The following is a 19,892-nucleotide window of genomic DNA, read 5'->3' on the forward strand; positions in this document are numbered from 1 at the left end:
TGACACAAAAAAGTCAAAACTTGTATTTTCTTAGTATACATGATTATAAAGGCCAACCTGAGACTTAAATATCCCAAAGAGAGGTCATTAAATGAATAATTATATAATTAGATGTAGATATTTAGTATATGGTATAGGTATGAGGTTTTACTTTGATTAAATATTTTCTTCAGTGGGGCACATGGCTGGCTCAGTCAGTTGGGTATTCGACTTCAGCTCAGGTCATGACCTCATGCTTTGTGAGTTCAAGCCCCGTGTCGGGCTCTGTGCTGACAGCTCGGAGCCTGGAGCCTGCTTCAGATTCTGTGTCTCCCTCTGTCTGCCCCTTACCCCCTCACACTCTTTCTCTGTCTCAAAAATAAATAAACATTAAAAATTTTTTTTAATATTTTTTTCAGAATAACGTTTTTTAGATAACTTTAAACACATTAAGAAAACCAAGAAAGGCTTTTTAAACTATGTGGAGCTACCTGTTTAAATTGAATGATTAAAAAGAACCTTCATTTCATAGCTTCTACAATATTTTAGCTAGTTTGTCTTCTTTCTCTACTAATTATTTTGAAATGTTTTGTTTTTCTGGTCAAAGTTTTCCTCTAACTTCAAATACTCATAACTCTTTTATCTATTTCATCATCTTTTATCTACTTCATCATTCTGAGCTCTTTTTATCTATCCTCATAAAAGGAATCAAAAGGGCAAGAACTGAGTACATGAAAAGTAGTTAGACCCGACATTAAGTCAGGTAATTTCAGAATGACCTTGATTGTGGGTTAGTAGAAGGTGCAGCTTACTACTTCCTTCTGTTAGATGCCTTTTCTTTAAAGTTTATTTACTTGAGAGAGGGAGGGAAGGGGAGAGAGAGAGAGAGAGAGAGAGAGAGAGAGAGAGAGAATGAAAGAGAACACGTGTGTGTGTGCTACTGCATGAACAGGTGCAGGGCAGAGGAGGGGCAGAGAGAGAGAGTCCCAGGCAGGCTCCGTGCTGTCAGCACAGAGCCAGACACGAAGCTGAATCTCATGAATCATGAGATCATGACCTGAGCCGAAGTCAAGAATCACATATCCAACAGACTGAGCCACCCAGGTGCCCCAGATGCCTTTTCCAATAGATGTCTGTGGGCTGAGCCTCATGAAACTGCTGGAGACATAGTCACTGAACTTTTGAGTGTTGAGGAACTTTGCTTGGCTTACTTTTGTACCTTTATTAAACTTACCCCCTTTCCTCAAGATTTCCTTTCCTATTTTTTATTTGCACAAACTTCTACTTTCCACCTATCCTAACTTAAACTTAATCTTCATGTCAACTTCTGGCATTTGGTAGTGTTATTTAAGGTTCTAGGCCTGAGATATAGAATATTTCCACCTCTAGTTACATGTTTTTAGCAATGAAGTGTGTCACTTGCATGCTTTCTTTTCATTAGCACGAATGTATCACTAATGTATCACTAATGTATCATTAATGTGTCACTAATGTATCTCATGGAATTTTAAAAACTACTGAATGATTTTAAATTTACAAGTACAACACTTATCTATTTGCGACTAGGTAGAAGCCATTATTTTATTTTAAGTGTATAATATTTCTCTTTAATTTCATGCGATGTAATCCTTAGCCCCCTTTTCAAGCATGAGATTTTGTGTTATGAGGACCTGGTACTCTTTGGTTGTTTAAAAAGTGATGTTAGATATCATAATTTAATTTAACAGTAAAAATGGCCCTTATACTATCATACAAATGTTAAGGAATTCTTACTTGCTTCAAATGGCAGGCCTAGGGTGAACACTAAAAGGTAGATTTAAAATGGAGCGTATTCCTCCTATTCTGAAACGCCAACCATTTATTTAGTATACTCTAGAAAATTAGAGGTTACTCTAAGAAACTCTAAGCATGTATTTGGTTTTATTCTGATTTTTATGGATGTGTTAAAAAGCAAAATTATACTAAATGCCAATTTGGATACATACTTTTTCATTGCTCAGATAATGCACAAACACTAGTTAGTGATGGTGGACAAGTTAATTATATATTAGAAATGCCTAGAAGAGGTGTAGGAAAGCATCAGCATAAGTATTTTCTGTAAGTATTTCATAAATATATTAAAATCCTTCTAATATATTATTAACAAGGCACACCTTTTCTCTCAAGGTCCATTTTTATATACCATAGAATATGGATGCAAATATTTGCTTTTCTCTTAATTGCAAATAATTTTATCTATACCTTTTATCTTGCTTTTTCTCTGGGGGCTCATCTACTGATTTTATAAGAATAATAATCTGTATTTTTAGGATTAAAGGAGTATATAAATATTTTATTGTGTATTTATGTTAATAAACAATTTTAACGTGTTTTTTGGTTTCCTGTTAAACGTTGTGTACAAGGCCACTACTGTTCATATTAATTCATTCAAAAAACTGAATTCAGTGACTTTGTTGTTTAAAACTCTTCTCCCTTCATCCCCATCTTACTTGTTGATAATACCCATTAGGCCCACACGATTCCTCTCTTCTTTTGCTGTTGGAAGTTACAGGTTAGCTGAAATGGAATAACTTCTTATTAAATGTTTGCTGAATGAATGAATGAATGAATAACCTGTCTACAATTTCTATACCCTCTGTACAATGTCTCCATTTGTAATCTACCTTTATATTTCCTTTATAAGAAGGGAAGCAAAGACATAATTTTCTTCCTAAGAACATTCAGTAATTTTATTACCATTTCATAAATCTTTCATTGCATACAAAGTGAGAAATAAATTAAAAACTACTTAGTAAGACTTACAATGCCTTTTATGCTGTGCCCTAAAATAATTTTTCTTGTTTCACATTCTATCTTGTTTCTTATATTCCCTCACATCTTTACTTCTCTTTTTCTGTATTTCCACATTTTAGTTAATGACACTAAAATTTTCTTTGTCAGTTAAACTCCAAGCATTACGTTAAAAGTAAATAATAGTTAATACAATAAATGTATTAATAAATTATAATGTATAATAATCTATTAATAAATATATAATAATAGTCCATAATATATATAACTAATAGTTAATAGTTTATTTATGCCAGAAATATTGCTAGGAACTTTGCCTAAATTTTTATGTTTCATCCTAAGCATTTTATAAAGTATATACTATTATATTCATTTTTCAGGTGAGTAGACCAAGAATATAGGCCTAAGTACCATGTTAAAGGTTATGCCTACAGGTGCTAGAACCAGAATTCAAATGTGAACTACCTCATTCTTCTACTCCAAACCTGTATGCTCTCATATCTTGTTGAATCTTAGCTATAATCAGTGGTCAAGTCTTATCCATTTCAAAGCCACAGTAATATCCAGTTGTGTCTGTATTTTAGCCTAGGCTATTCTAATAGTTTCCCAACAGATCAGCCTCTCTTTCTTTTAATTATTTTTTTCTTATTTATTTATTTATTTATTTATTTGAGAGAGAGAGAGAGAGAGAGAGCGAGCGAGCAGGGGAGGGGCAGAGAGAAAGGGGGAGAGAGAATCACGAGCAGGCTCTGTGCTGTCAGGCCAGAGCCCCAAGCAGGGCTCAAACCCAGGAATCCTGAGATCATGACCTGAGCTAAAATCAAGAGTTGGATGTTTAGCTGACTGAGCCACTCAGGTGCCCCTCTTTTGATTATTCTTTTATTTTATGGCCAGGACATTCATAATATTGTACCTTTTTACCTCAGGCCCAGCCACTCGTTCATTCAAACCCAGCTTTTTACCCATTTGAGCTACGTTTACTTCCCTGGACATTGCTGTACCTCTGAACTCCCCAAGTCATTTTCCAGATCTCATCTCTGGAAATTTCAGCCTGAAAATGTTTTGTAATATTTCTCCTAGCTTCAGGCAGTGTTGGTACCTCCATGGTGATAGACATCAGTGTTTTTGTAAGTCATTGTTTACTTGTTTTTCTAAGTAGTATGCAGACTTGAGAAAAGTTTGTCTTATATGTTTTTAATTTTTTATATTGTGTTTGTATCCTCATTCCATAGATGGTAGTACTGTGCTTGGTTTATAGTTAGCATTTTGTTATATGAGTGTTACTAGGAAAATACAATATTTGTGTTTTCTGTTTTACTCATTTGCACATAATCTATAAGAAAAATAATTCAAATTTCCTAGCTAAGTAACTTTCTAGTTTCAACCAATATTTTCATTAGAGCAAGAGGTAAAAAAGTAGCTTACTGTTATTTGCAAGCTGATTTTTCTTTAAAAAAAAAAAGAAAGAAAGCTATAGAGATGCCTGGGTGGCTCAGTTGGTTAAGCATCTGACTTCATCTCAGATCATGATCTTGCAGTCCATGAGTTCGAGCCCTGCGTTGGGCTCTGTGCTGACAGCTCAGAGCTTGGAGCCTGCTTTAGAGTCTGTCTTTCTGTCTGTCTGTCTGTCTGTCTCTCTCTGTGCCTCCCCCACTCACACTCCGTCTCTCTCTCAAAAATAAATAAACTTAAAAAAAAAAAAGAAAGCTCTTTTGTTTTTCATTAATAGAGGGAACAGTGAAGCAATTTTGGTCCCACATGTATATTTTATTTTGCTGGGAATGAAGATTGGTTTTAATAATTATAGATGATGTTTTATTCTTTACTCATAACTTATTGAGCAGTAAGTCAATATTTTATATATAAGTTTTTTTGTTAAGTACTGAAAAAAGAAGTTATATAAAGTTTAGATAAGGAAGAAAGTGCAATTTATATAATTTTCTTCTATTTCTAGTTTTTCTAGAAAAGATAAATAGAATCTCTGTGTTTCACTTTTCAAACTTACCGACCACATTTCTCCTCACTGATGTATTAATTTTCGGGTCATTTTAACAGAATGTATTGTCCTTTAAATGTTAGCAGCTAACTTCCAAATATTATCTATTTCACTTTATCATATAATTTGTATTTTAAAAGTATATTTTTCATATTCTTCTATCTGTCAACAGCTAGTTCTTTCATTCATTAAAAGAAAGCATTTGGGTATATTATCGGTAATAGAAGACATTTGGGGAATTATCCACAGAGGAAGATTTTTTTTTCTTGAAATGGTAAGGTCTAGTGTTTTCTTGAGAAATGAAATTGCTTATTTCACATATTGCTAACAGCATCCCTTCTCAAAATGGAAACAAAACAAAACAAAACAAAACCCTTAATAACTTGTAGAGAAACAAGAACACCTCAAAGTTATTATTAAACATAATGTTGTTATTTACCTACAGGTCAAAAGCATAAGCCTGTATTTTATTTTTGGGAGGTGTATAAATGTTTAATCTTTTCAAAATTGAAAAGGTCTATTTAACTTTTTTTGTTTTGACATAATTTAATACAAAAGTTGCAAGTAAATACACAGTCTCTTCCCTCTTCTTGGTGTCTCAGTTAATCATTGAAGACTTGATAGGCCTTTATCCCTTAAATACTTTAGTGATATTTTCTAAAAACTAGAAATTCTGTAACCTTATAGTTACAGAAATCAGGAAATGAACATTGGTGCATATTGTTATTAAATGTAGACCTTACTTAGATTCCACCATTTGTCCCAGCATTGTTCTTTTTTTTTTTTTTTTAACGTCTATTTATTTTTGAGACAGAGAGAGACAGAGCACGAACAGGGGCGGGCCAGAGAGAGAGGGAGACACAGAATCTGAAACAGGCTCCAGGCTCTGAGCTGTCAGCACAGAGCCCGACGCGGGGCTCGAACTCACGGACTGCGAGATCATGACCTGAGCCGAAGTCGGCCGCTTAACCGACTGAGCCACCCAGGTGCCCCGAGCATTGTTCTTTAGAGAAAAAGAAAATCCAAGATTACTGGTTGTATTCATTTATATGTCTCTTTACACTTCTTGAATCTGGAATATTTTTTGAGCCTTTCTTTTTATCTAGTGATGTTGACATTGTTTAGGAATACAGCCTAGTAGTGTGTGTGTATATAGAATGTGCTATGGCTTTGTTTGACATGTCTTTATGATTATATTCTGATTACACACTTTGGGCAGGAATACCACTGAAGTTTTCATCATACTGAGCCACATGCTATCATCGTTCCGTTAATGGTAATGTTCAGTATGAACATTTGGATAAAGTGTTGTCTGCTAGATTTATGCACTGTAAAGTTACCTTTTTGTCCTGTCATGAAAAAAACTATCTTTTGGGAGATACTTGGAGACTGTGAGTATTGTATTAGTTCTTAAACTTTGACCTACTAGTTTTATGATTTTTACCAAATGATTTTCTCATTCATCAGTTTTCCATACTGATTATTTGGCTTGATTTTACAGTGAAAAGCTTTCTCTTCTTTAGTTTGTATATCTTATCTATGTATCTATCTATGATCTATCTCTTTGTATCATTATCTATTTTTCATATATCTATCAGTGAACGCTTTATCATTCTTTGAGCATTTTCTTGTGTTTTAGGTCTTGTAATATTCCTGCCCTGACTGGCAACTGGCATTTCTTAAGCTGCCCTGTTTCTGTTAGTGGGCTCTTTGCTACAAAGACATCTTTATTTTTGGATCATCTCAACAGACAGAGCTAGAGAATAAATATCTGTGTACATATGTGCATATATGTGTGTCTACCCATAGACATATATATATTCTTATACATAACTACACACACTGGTACACATTTTTACCTCTATTTGTATTTTATATTAAAATCCATGAGTTTACGCTAATACCTAATTTTCTGTCCCTTAACTACAGGGTTCATTCTATTCTTCCTACTTTCCAAATTTTTAATCCAACTTTCATTATCCACAGCATATATTTTTTAATTTCTTCAGTCTTAGAATGTACAGAAGGTATTTCCAGAGTTGTAACCCATACCTCTGTGAAAAGGAAGAATATTAATTGGAGGTTAGCATTTATTCATTTATTTTGTCTCCGGTGTGAGGACATATAATCTCTAACTGTGTTTAAAAATTGCTTGTGTTTGGGGCACCTGGTGGCTCAGGCTATTGAGTGTCCGACTTCAACTCAGGTCATAATATCACAGTTTGTGGGTTTGAGCCCTGAAGCGGCTCACTACTGTCAGTGTGGAGCCTTGCTTCAGATCCTCTGTCCTTTCTTTTTCTGCCCTCCCCTGCAATGTGTGCTCTCTGTCACAAAAACAAGTAAATGTTAAAAAAAAAAAAGTACTTGTGTTCATTCTTTTTCCCTCCTTCAGTGTGGTTGTTAGTCATCTGAGTAAGGGTCATTCATTTATATCTGTGTTTACTTAGCTTTAGCCTGGACCCCATCAGTATCATTGATGTTATTTTCTTTTTTGAGTATGTGAAACATTTACATGGTCCCCAAAGTCAGGAATGTACAAAAAGTCATTTTCCTCCCTACCTCCTCCCCCCCCCCCAATTCTTTCCATGACATTCTTATTCATGCCTTGTAAACAACCTGTCTCAAACCATTCTCTGGTTTATCCTCCCTATGTTTTTTAAATTAAATATGCAGAAACATGCACATTTTCTTATTTTTTTACACAAAGGGTAACATGTCTATTGTACTTTTTTTGTCATATAATAACATACTTTGGAAATCATTCCATGTTACTTACAGAGATCTTCCTCATTCTTTTTATAGCTACCTAGTACTGCATTTTGAGAATATACCACAGTTTATTCAACTATTCTCCTAACTCTGAATATTTAGGCGAATTCTAATAATTTCAAATGTCAGTAATGGTAGCGGAAACTTTTGTGTGCATAGATATTTCTGTACTATAAGAGGTGTTTCATCAGGATAAATTCCTCAAAGGGAGCATGCTAAGTTAAGAGATAAACACATACACAGTGTTGCTAGCAATGATTGTACCAGTCTGCATTCCCACTAGCAGTGTATAAGAGTACCTATTTCCACATAGATTTGTGAACAGAATATATTTTTATACTTTTCAACTTTTGTCTGATAGGTGAAAATTAGTAAATGAGTGTTTTAATTTTTAGTTCTCTTATGGGTGAAGTTAAACTTCTCTTTATGTATCTAAGGACCATTTTTATATTTTATGTTAATTGTCTGTGTATTTGTTCAATTCTCTTTGGGGATATTTTCATATTTTTTCCTCAATTTGACAAGAGTTCTTTACTTATTAGGAATATTATCTATCTGTTGAATAATTTTCTCTAAGTTGGTCTGTCTTTTGACCTTGCTTATGGTGATTATTATTTATTTTGCCATGCTGAAGTCTTTATATTTTAATGTCATCAAAATTATCACTTATTTTATTTTAATGTTGTTTTGAATGTTTATTTTAGAGAGAGAGAGAGAGAGAGAACCCAAGTGGGGAAGGGGCACAGAGAGAGAGGGAGACACAGCATCTGAAGCCAGCTCCAGGCTCCAAGCTGTCAGCACAGAGCCTGACATGGGGCTCAAACCCATAAACCTTGAGATCATGACCTGAGCTGAAGTTGGATGCTCAACCGACTGAGCCACCCAGGTGCCCCAAAATTATCACTCTTAGAATTAGAGTTAGAATACTTTTTTTTTACATCCTAGTTATCTAAGTTACCTGTATATTCTTGGCTTACTTGTATAGTTTTACTTTTTTACATTTAGGTCACTGATGCTTTTGGAGTTTAATTTTGTGTATGGTGTGAAGTATGGATCTAAGGTTACCTTTTTTGGGGGGTGCCTGGGGTGGCTCAGTCAGTTAAGCTACCGACTCTTGATTTCAGCTCAGTTCATAATCTCACGGTTTGTCCCTTGTGGCTCCATGTCGACAGCGCGGAGCCTGCTTGGGGTTTTCTCTCCCTCGGTCTCTGCCTTTCCCCTGCTTGTGCTCTCTCTCTCTCAAAATTAATAAATAAATTTTAAAAATTAAAAAATATAATGTAACCTTTTTCTATCCATTGTCCCAGTGACATTTGTTTTAAAAAAATCATTTTGATCCATGATTTAATATACACACTTTTTATATACTAAAGTTTCATATGTATTTGGTTCTATTCATGGATTTTCTATTGTACTCTGCTGAGCTGTTTCTCCATTGATGTGCCATTATCTCAGTGTTTTAATTATAGAGAGCTTATAAATGTTTTAATATCTAGTAGGCTGGTTTTTTTTAAGCTTTTTTAGTGTTTTCTTGGCTATTCTTGCATGTTTATTTTTTATATGATGATTATTATCAATTAATTCCCATCAAAATGTGGTATTATTATTGAGATGTAAGATTCATGAATTAATTCAAACAGAACTGACATCTTTATAATGTTGGTTGCTTTTTTTTTCAAGAGCAACAAATTTTTTTTTAATTTTTTCACAACTACTTTTATGCCTACAATGGATTTTGCATATATTTTTAAAAAATTTATTCCCAAATATTTTATCTTCTTCATTCCAATTATAAACTAATTTTCTATCTGTTACCTGTTTTTTATTATTAGAAGGTTATTGATTTCAGTATGTTACTTAATTATGTTACCTTACTGGATTGTTTAATGTTTTAGTTTGTGTTACTACTGCTTCTCTGGGATTGATTCTCAGGCATACTACTGTATCATTTCCAGGTGGAGATAGTTTAACTTTTTCTTTCTAGTTCTTAAGTATCAATTAATTTTTCTTGTATAATTACACTGGCTAATATCTCTAGTACAATATTAGTAGTAAAAGAGTTATTGGGTAGTCTTGCTTTGTTCCTGTTCTTAGCAGAAAAAATGCTTCCATTGTTTCCTTATTAAGCAAGATATTGATTATTTTTGTATATAATGTCTGTAGATGTATATAGTTACCTAAGAAGTATCATCTCGTTCCTGTTTTCTTTAATATTCTATCAGGAATGAACATTTATTTTTGTCAGAATTTTTAGTGTCTAGAGTGACAATATTTTTTTCTCTTTAGATTTATTAATATGTATACTAATGAATCTGCAAATGATGAGTCAACCTTGTAAAACTAATAGTTTTAGTGTGTATTTACTGCACAGGCAATTATTGATTGTGTGACGGTTGGTTTGTGTGTGTAAAATATGTGCGGTTAGTTTCAGCTTTAAACACTTTTTATTTCTATTACATTTTATTTTATTTTAAGTACAGTTATATTACAGTATTAAATAAGTTTCAAGTGTACAATATAGTGATTTAAGCTTTTGAACTTTAAAAAGTACATTGTAAATCATATTTGAAATTAACAACATATGTGGTCAGTAGGCTACATGTTGTCTATATGTACATAAATTCATCACACACAAACATATATTTTCTGATAAGAAGTTTAAGGAATCCCAGAATATAATTCTTAACTTTGCTACTTACTGATGTATAAGCATGGCTATGTTTTTGTTTGTTTGCTTGTTTTGTTTTTTCTTTGAAGCCGTTCCTATGTCAAATGTGTATAATAACATGAATGGTGAAAGATTAAAGAGGTAATTAATATGTGTGAAAGTACCTCAGAAATATATAGTCATGTATAGATACAAAATATTGGTATTGTTATTAACCTACTTCATGTTTTATATTTATAACATAATGAATACTTAATGTTTTTTCAGATTATGTGATTCATCAATTAATAAGTATTCAAAGCATCTTTTAAAGTAACTTCACTGAAAACAATACAGATTCAAAAAGATATATTTAAAAAAATTTGTTTAATCACTTTTGAGAGAGAGACAGTGTGAGTAAGAGAGGGGCAGAGAGAGGGAGAGAGGGAGAATCCCAAGTAGGCTCCGCACTGTCAGTGCAGAGCCTGACGCGGGGCTCAAACCCATGAAACCATGAAATCTTGACCTGAGCTGAAACCAAGAGTCAGACACTTAACTGACTAAGCCGTGCAGGCATCCCCCAAAAGAGATATTTTTTAAAAATTCAGTCAATTGGAATTTAAGAATTTGAACTTGAGGCAAGTAGTAATTTTTGGTGGTAGGACAATGAGGGAAAAAAACTGGTATTTCTTTTGATATTCGTGTTTGCTTTGTGAATATGTTCTAATGTGTCATTCTTGCCTCATTTATAGCCCATTTGTTCATTTTTTAGTTGAATAAAAACTAGATTAAATAAATAAAATATAAGAAATCAATTACAAAGGGTTTAAATACTTTAAGCAGTCATTAGCAATGGTCAAGAAATATAGCCGGCTAGAGTAAGAAAATAAAGTATGACTCATTTTCTTTTATCAAAGAAAATGAAACAAGACTAAAGTTACTCTTTTATAAAACTAAACACAGGGTATTGAGAATGCAATTCCAGAAGAGTTGAGTTAAAATTCATTTTGGTGAAAAATTTTAATTGTTTTAAATGGGAGAGGGTTCTCTTCTATTAGGAAAACGAAAACAAGTGGTTTTAAATGTGGTTTTGGGAAAACTGACAAATTATGTGAGTCCAGACTGTACAGATTAGGGATTGGCTTTTTTTTTTCTCTCTCTAAAGTGTTAAATAGTAAATTTTGTTTTTGTAGACCAGATATGGTTGCTGCTGTTGTTGCCTCCTCCTTCTCCTCCTCCTTCCCTCCTTTATTGCCACCTTCACCTCCTTCTCTTCATAATCTTTTAAAAATGTAAAACACAGTCTTAGCTTATGGCCCATACAGAATTGGAAATGGGCCTCAGGGATACAGTTAGAATAAAGTGTTAGCATTTCTCTTTCCATTTTTGAAAATGTTAGCTTTGGAATATAAAATAAAAATCTTACAGCCTGGCACTTTATGACTTTCCAATCTATAACTGAAATCCTTGATACAGTGCCATTTGCCTGAAGGTTCCAGTTACTTAGTTCTAGATTCTTGTTTCCCATCCAATTACAGTTCTAGAGCAATGCCTTACACCCAAGAGCATTTAGTAAATATTGGATCTAGGACTAAATAACTGAGTTTTACAACTTTTTATTTAGGCAAGTACAGATGTCAAATATCCTAACTAAACAAAGTAATTTCTGTAAGTTAGATGGTCTGTTTTTAATTATGAGATCTATCTAGGGGCACCTGCGTGGCTCAGTTGGTTAAGTGTCCAACTTCGGCTCAGGTCATGATCTCGCAGTCCATGAGTTCAAGCCCTGCGTCGGGCTCTGTGCTGACAGCTCAGAGCCTAGAGCCTGCTTCGGAATCTGTGTCTCTCTCGCTGTCTGCCCCTTCCCTGCTCATGCTCTGTCTCTCTCTCAAAAATAAATAAACATAAAAAAACTTAAAAAATGAGACCTTTCATTATTTCAGTAAAAAAAAAAAATCACACTGATCACACTGTCTCAACAACAGGTACATGGCAAAGTTGTAATTCTTGCATTTTTAGTGAGAAAATCAGATTGCTAAGGTATTATTGGTATCAACATTTCATGTTTATATCAAAAAGAAACCACTATATTCTGTTTTCCCTTTTCATACATAAGTTTGTTGTTGTAAATAAAAATGTAAGTTTGAAGAATAGAACTTTAGGTTAGCTATTTGAACGTTTGCCTTTGCCAGAATTCTTACTACTTTAAAATCTAATATATAGCATCTCTGCTAAAAATCAAGTATAATATGCTGGAATTATACAAAGGATATTAAATGGGCATTATTTCCAAACTTCCATAAATTCTTACTATAGGTATTCCACAGATAGTAACGATATAACTATGAAAGTTACTCAGGAACATAAACTGACTTTGCAACAAGTACTTCCAATGACTACTGCTTTTCAGTTTCATGTTTCAAAGTATATTCCTCATGTACAACTTGTTGGAATAACCCATATCACACCTTTTTTTCTATTCTTCTTGTTCAGTTTTGCTTATAAGTTGATATTTCAGCTTTATACTGTAGAGGAAGAGAAATAACATGTGACCACATAATGTCCCTCTAGTGTATGTCTAGGCTATAAAATCATCATCATATAAAATTTGCCAAACAAAAGGCCACCGTATGATGGTTTCATAGGTGCTTATTCAGCATAAAAAGATAACCTCAAATGCTGACAACAGAATAATTTCAACAGTGTCATGAAGTATAAATCTTAAAAAATTGAATTTAGAATACATTTGTGCCATTTTAGCCTGAAGTACAGAACCACAAGGGAATTCTCTCAAAATGAGCTTACATTAAAAGGTACTTTAACACAATTTTTTTTTTGGTCTCAGGAATTATTAAAGCTACTATACAATGATAATTCTTTTAAGAAACTCTGCAAACATAACTCTTATCCAGTTCTGCCATAAAGGGTAAATAAAAGGTTTATCTGAGTTTTAAAATATTAATGTGTATCATTATTTTTAGTAAAGTTCTGGATATAAAACAATTTGAAACTCTGCAATTTAATACTAAGATATCATGGTACATTCATTTACTATTTCTGAAGTTAGATGTAATCAATACTTCTTAGGGACCCATTATTGCTTGTTGGTAGTTTTCTTTATTCCTTGCAATACTACCCATTGTCATTTATTTTTTGTGATTCTCACATGTTGTGTTTCCATAGTTAATTCTACAAACTTAAAGGAAAATTATGCTGATTTATTTAAATATTCTTTAAGAGGAAGCAATCACCCTTTTCTGTGGAAATCTCTTCTAGCAAAAAACAAGCAACAAAACAAAAACAACCCCAAGGTCTTAAAAATCTACCTAGTACCAAAACTAGGGTAGGGTTGGGTGTATTTACTTTATATTAATCATGAAAGCAGATAATCATAAGCAATTAGAAAGGTGCATAGTGTTCTAGAATATTTTATACTTTGATCAAAACCAGTGACTCATTAACTGATTTATATATGTATATCTGAATCAGGAAAAGACTACATTGTTTCATTTTCATCAAGAGAGTGATGTAACTAGATGGAGGTGTGTAGGAACAGCGTAGTTCTCATTGAAAGTCTTTGAAAGGGCTAGTGACTTGGTTGGCCTTGTCTCTTTAGACTATATTTCAGGATTGGCAATGAGTTGTAGCCCAGGTAGAAAGACCAGATATGGGATTGTATTGGTGTCAGTAAGAGAAGGTGAATGACAATAGTATACTACCAATTAGTGGCTATCACAAGGAAAAGGAGGGATCAGATACAAGAGGGACTGTGCATGCAGAAACTAGAACCTACCAATCAATTGGATGTTGGACACGATTAAATATGAAGTTGGTGTTCCAAATAATGGGAATGCTACTCTTTAATAAGGAATGCAGAGTAAGATGAAATGAGTTCACCTGAGCCAAATTGACTGTGTAACTATTACACCATGGAATGTTTCAGTTAATATTCTGGAATACTAAAACTGAGAATGATCTGAGAAGCTTATTAAGATGGTTTGGGGGCAATAAACAGGCATGCTTTTTTGACACGGTATAGAACTATTTTTATTATATCATTGGCAGTGATAATAGCAGTAGAAGTAATAGCTGCATATATTAGGTGCTTGATTTGTGTTAGATATTTAAAAACACATGTGGATCCTGAGAAACTTAACAGAAGACCATGGGGGGAGGGGAAGGAAAAAAAAAGTTAGAGAGGGAGGGAGCCAAACCATAAGAGACTCTTAAAAACTGAGAATAAACTGAGGGTTGATGGGGGATGGGAAGGAGGGGATGGTGGGTGATGGGTATTAAGGAGGGCACCTGTTGGGATGAGCACTGGGTGTTCTATGGAAATCAATTTGACAATAAATTTCATATTAAAAAAATAAAAATAAAAACACATGATCTCATTTAATTTTCACATCCCTACTAAGAGCTAAGTATTTTTATTTATTTATTTACTTATTGTTTCAATTTTTTATTACAAATTCTAGTTAGTTAACATATAGTATACTGTATAATATATAGTAGAATTTAGTGATCCATCACTTACATATAACATCCAATTAAGAACTAAGTATTACTGTCATTTTTTTTGCAGATGAAGCAACTGAAGCATAGAGAAGTTAAATAAATTGCCCAAGGTCACATAGCTGGTGATTATAGATGTACATTTTAATGCCAAGCTGTTTGACTCCAAATCTCTTGTACTCTTTGAAATTCATTTCATCAAATAGATGTAGCAAATCAGAAGTGGAAAGGAACCCAAAAGAAGAATACAATAATATGTGTATCCATACTAAACTTCAGGATGCCCCAAAGACTTTAAAGAGTTTCACAAAATTTTTAAATAAGTGAATTTACTTGCCTTTAGTTAAAGATAACTTATGTGGTAACCCTAGTTTTTGGGTGGCAGGGAGAAAATACACAGTATAAAAATAAGATAAAAATAATACCCGGAAATGTGATACAAGTTTTTGAGGGAGAATATTAAGTGTTATTTTTGTTTTGACTTACAGCTTGTACATGCAGTGGCCATGCCAACATTTGTCATATGCACACAGGAAAATGTTTCTGCACAACTAAAGGAATAAAAGGTGATCAGTGTCAATTGTAAGTAAAAATGAATTTTTAAAACTTTTGTGGATTGAATTTCTGCTGTAAACTAACTGTTTAGGTTTTCTTTTTTAAGTTTAGTGTTACACTAGTTAAGCAGCCAATATTATTGTAAACTAAGTTTATTTATTAATGCAACTAAGTTCAGTTGCATTTTATCAATTCTCATGAAAAATAAAGCTTTTAAATTTTTTTAATGTTTATTTTTTGAGAGACACAGAGTGTGAGCAGGGGAGGGGCGGAAAGAGAGGGAGACATGGAATCCGAAGCAGGCTCCAGGCTCTGAGCTGTCTGCACAGAGCCTGATGCGGGGCTGGAACTCACAAGCTGTGAGATCATGACCTGGGACGAAGTCAGATGCTCAACTAACTGAACCACCCAGGCACCCCCAAAATTAAGCCTTTTAAGATGGCCTTTTTTCAGAGCCTTTAAAATAGAACCCATAGAATATGTTTGCCTTTGGTATCTTTCTTTTTTTTTTTTTTTTTAACATTTATTTATTTTTGAGAGACAGAGTGTGAGTGGGGGAGGGGCAGAGAGAGAGGGAGACACAGAATCTGAAGCAGGTTCCAGACTCTGAGCTGTCAGTACAGAGCCTGACGTTGGGCTCAAACTCATGGACTGTGAGATCATGACCAGAGCTGAAGTTGGACGTTTAACTGACGAGCCACCCAGCTGCCTCTGTCTTTAGTATCTTTCTAAAAAAAGAAATACTCTTAAATTTTTGGAAAACACATATATCAAATTTGAATTTTATTTTTATAATTTTCCTCCATATCTTATGAAATAAATAACTCCAATCAAATGTTTTTTGCCTTTCTTTTGAATCTGTCATTGTTAATTAAAATTGTAGTCATTTAAGACTTTCAAGTTGTTCTTATACTTTTCTTCTTTTTCCGTTTTACTAGACATGAACCCACTCTTGTTACTCTGCTTTTAGTAGTTTTATGAATGATTTTTGTCTTTTTATAATTTAGTTGTTAGTGCTCATTTCAGCAGCACATATATTATAATTTAATTGTTCTTCTCAAGATTTATTCTCCCCTTGCCCAAAATTAACCCTAAAAAGCAGCTGTTTGATGTTATTTAAACTTTCTTTTTTTCTTATTTAAATATATCATATAATATTAAAATAATTTTTATGGTTCTGAATTGTATATACTTACTTATTATAGATATAAATGTATTTGACACAAATCATAAACTCTAATAAGTATAGAATTATGAAAAAACTAATAAAAGATTTTCTAAAACTTTTATATCCAAAGACCTGTTAACCATGGAAAATGATCATTTTGTTTGTTTTTATTTAAAGCAAATATGCTATTTGCTGTAGAATTATTTTAAACATTTCAAGGTAGATGATCATGTCTTTGACTAGGCATTTGGGTATCATAGGTTTTTAAGTTCAGAGAAGGTGAGCACAACCATATTTTATTCCTTCTCCACAGTCTCTTAAAAAGGAGGTGAAAGTATAAGATCTTAGGGAAATTCCTATTAAGGAAGGCTGTTTTGGTCTCAGTACCATTGGAAATTAAGTCAGAGTTCTGTGTTCTAATATAGCAGATACTTCTAATATTTTGCTGAATATTAGTGTTCATAAGCAGGCCACCTTCTTGGTCTGTGCATTTGCACAGGGCTTCATGCTTAGAAGGGCATCATGCTTGGTTTAATGCATTGCTTTCACCATCTTGAAATTCTTAATAAAATTTTAACAAGAGCCTTATATTTTTATTTTGCATTGCTTCTTGTTTCACTCTCCCCCTCCATGAAATATATATCAGGTTCTGGTCATAAACAATAAACATTTTATTTTTGTTCTGAGATTCCAGTATTCCATCAATTAAAACTGACAATTTAAATTTGTACTGTAGTTTTGTATAAATGGTACAATCATTTATAATAATTATCTCTTATGTGATGTGGTACTGTAGTAAGATACTTTTGTTTCCAGATTAGAGAGAGCAGTGTTTTAATTCATGGAACTCATGGGATTATAAGCTTAGAAATACAGAGTTACAGGGTTTGGCATATGTATGAAATAGTAAAAAAATAAATTATATAGTTCTGAATGATGAAAGTACATTTTGCCCTAGTTATTATTTATGATTTTTATAAGCAGGGAAAAATTGGAATGTTAATTAGTATAGTATTTTTTAGATGGTCTTTGTAGATAGAATTATGTTCATTATTTTTTCTTCATTTTATTTATTTGGCTTTGGAGTGTGGGGCAATGAAAATAGGATCATCATTCTTAAAGCAATTATTTTCTACAGTGTGCATATATTGAAAATGAGACTCTTGTTAGGAAGCAAAGCTAGCCATTCAAATCACTAAATAATTATTAAATGAGTGCTTGTACTATTAATGAAGATGAATAACACAGTTTTTGCTTAAAGTATGTTTTGGGCTAACAATGGAGACACTAGCCAAAATATAATGTACTAATTTATTGTATTAGTGATTGGAAGTGCTTGTGAACCTCTCCCTCTTCACAGGATAATTTCTTTTTGGCTCTAAGTATGTAGTTGGACATCACATCTTCTTGTGTATTTTTCATAACCTCCTCAAACTGAAATTGGTTCTTTTGCTATGTGCTAATTTGTTCCTTGCATTATCTGTGTACTTGCCTGTATCCTTTGCTAGAATGACATTCTTTGGGGACCGTATCATCAGTACCACAATGTAAGGGTTCAGTAAGCTTATTTAATGGAATGGAATGAAGAAAGTGTTGAAGGAGTACTGAAAAGGGAGGGATTAATTTACCCTGGAGGTATTAGGTAAGTTTTAGAAGAGGATACTTGAGCTGAAACTTGAAGGAGGAGGTAGAATGTTCTGGGTATAGAATACAGTGAACAGAAGGGGAAACTACATCAGTAAAGCAAAGAAAGAAGTGAAAATGGAAGTGATTATAGCACTTCCGATTTTTGCTTAAGGACATAGAGAGCTGGAAATAGTACCCATCAGTCCCACCTTTACAGTGAAAGAAAAAAGAGCTAGGCAAACTGAAAATCCATGAGCTTGCTGGAAATCATTGGAGAACTGAGATCACAGGGTAACCAAATGGCCAAAAAAGTAGAGAGAAACAGGAGCTTTCAGGGAGAGAGGGGACTGGAACACTGGGTTACCTGGAGTGAAACCAACTGGAAACTTAGGAGGGCTGAGCTGAGCTGAGCTGAGGTAGTTGATAAATGGCTGCTCAGGTTTGCACTGTTGGAGAGCAGAGCTCCTGTGGGCCACAGGAATTGATAGGGGTCCAGACCCTTTTTAGAGTATCCTCTCTCCCCCAGTGAAGCCCACCAGTTGCTAAAGGAACAAAATGGAGAAAATTTTAAGAATGCATTTCATGTGGTGTAAGCTGGGGGAAAGGGAGTGGCAGACACAGTTGCCAGGGCTACAGTAATAAGGTCAAAACACTCATTTAAAGGGGCACGACATTATTTATCTTGACAGGGTATTGTAAGTTCTCATTCTGGCTCTGACCTAAAAAACAGTTTGGAACTGAGAAATGGTAACTTATAACATGAGTATAATGGAGATATGAACTATAGGATAAATATGTAATGAGTGAGGTGGTATTCTCTATGAAAATTGTGTACTTTTGAGGAGCAACATGCAGACTTCAAAGAAAACACAACATATTATTTTTGAAAAATTTCTCAGTTTTACATGTGAAGGTAACACGTATTTGATTCTGTGAAATACAACTTGATACTGTGAAATTCTCACTTTTCAATGTAATAGTGTAAAGAAGTCAGTAGTAAACTTGTTTTATTTCTTCAGCCTTCTAAAAATCCCGTGTGAAAGAAATTGGTGTTCTTCAGTGGGAAATAATATTCTTTAATAAAATAAAAATAAGTGAAAGAAGTTTTGATAAAATGTTGTGGCAGATACTTATGATGTATCTTGCCACCTCCCTTGGCTGTCATGGTTTCATCAAAGCTATAGTGGACAGTTTCCTGTACTTCTCTGGTATTCCACTAAAGTATGAGAGTCTTTGTTCCTCTTTTAGTTCCAAAGCTACTCATTTCTGCCCAGTGCAACCAGGAAGGGTAAGGCAGTTTATGCCAATACGTGTCATCCTCAACCAGTGAGGGGAGAGAGTTTGTTCTACATTTCCCACTATGTCACCAATGCTTCCTCAGATAACTGGCCAACACCCATATCCAAGCTCTTATCTTCAACATCTGCTACTGAGGTAATTCCAACTAAGGCTGTTGCTCTGGAAGTGGCTCCTGGCAACAGACCTTCAGCATGGGATGTTGTAGTTGGGTGACTTACCAGATGGCAATAAGCACTGTAATGCTAATAATGGTAAGTGGGATATTATCCTATTGTGCTATAATATAATTATTGAGAATATTAACTGTGTTTGATAGGATAAGGTATAGGTTGAAGAAGTGTGAGTTTGTGCAGAAACTTTAACACCAGGAAGTTATGGGGGGATAGCTAACTATGATTGTGGACTTGGCTGGCTCTTGTCAACTGCCATAAAGCCTTAAAGAAGAAGCCTTCCATCAACTCAGGGCATACTGCGAACATCAGAAGGCCTTCATGACAACATTTAAAGACCCTTACCTTCTACAGCTAGAGAACAGAGTATGTTGAAAC

At 33.8% G+C, this 19,892-nt stretch overlaps 1 protein-coding gene across 1 annotated transcript in view; it reads left to right on the forward strand.

The window, feature by feature from the left end:
- Positions 1 to 19,892, forward strand: part of ATRNL1 (attractin like 1) — a 764,129-nt gene that overhangs the window by 216,870 nt on the left and 527,367 nt on the right. The window contains exon 20 of the mRNA XM_019459544.2: positions 15,185 to 15,278. Coding sequence (XP_019315089.2) covers positions 15,185 to 15,278 — 94 coding nt within the window. The remainder of the gene's footprint in view (positions 1 to 15,184; positions 15,279 to 19,892) is intronic.

Source organism: Panthera pardus, unplaced genomic scaffold, assembly GCF_024362965.1.
Source record: "Panthera pardus isolate Hobbes unplaced genomic scaffold, ASM2436296v1 HiC_scaffold_22, whole genome shotgun sequence".
Classification (NCBI taxonomy): Eukaryota; Metazoa; Chordata; class Mammalia; order Carnivora; family Felidae; genus Panthera; species Panthera pardus.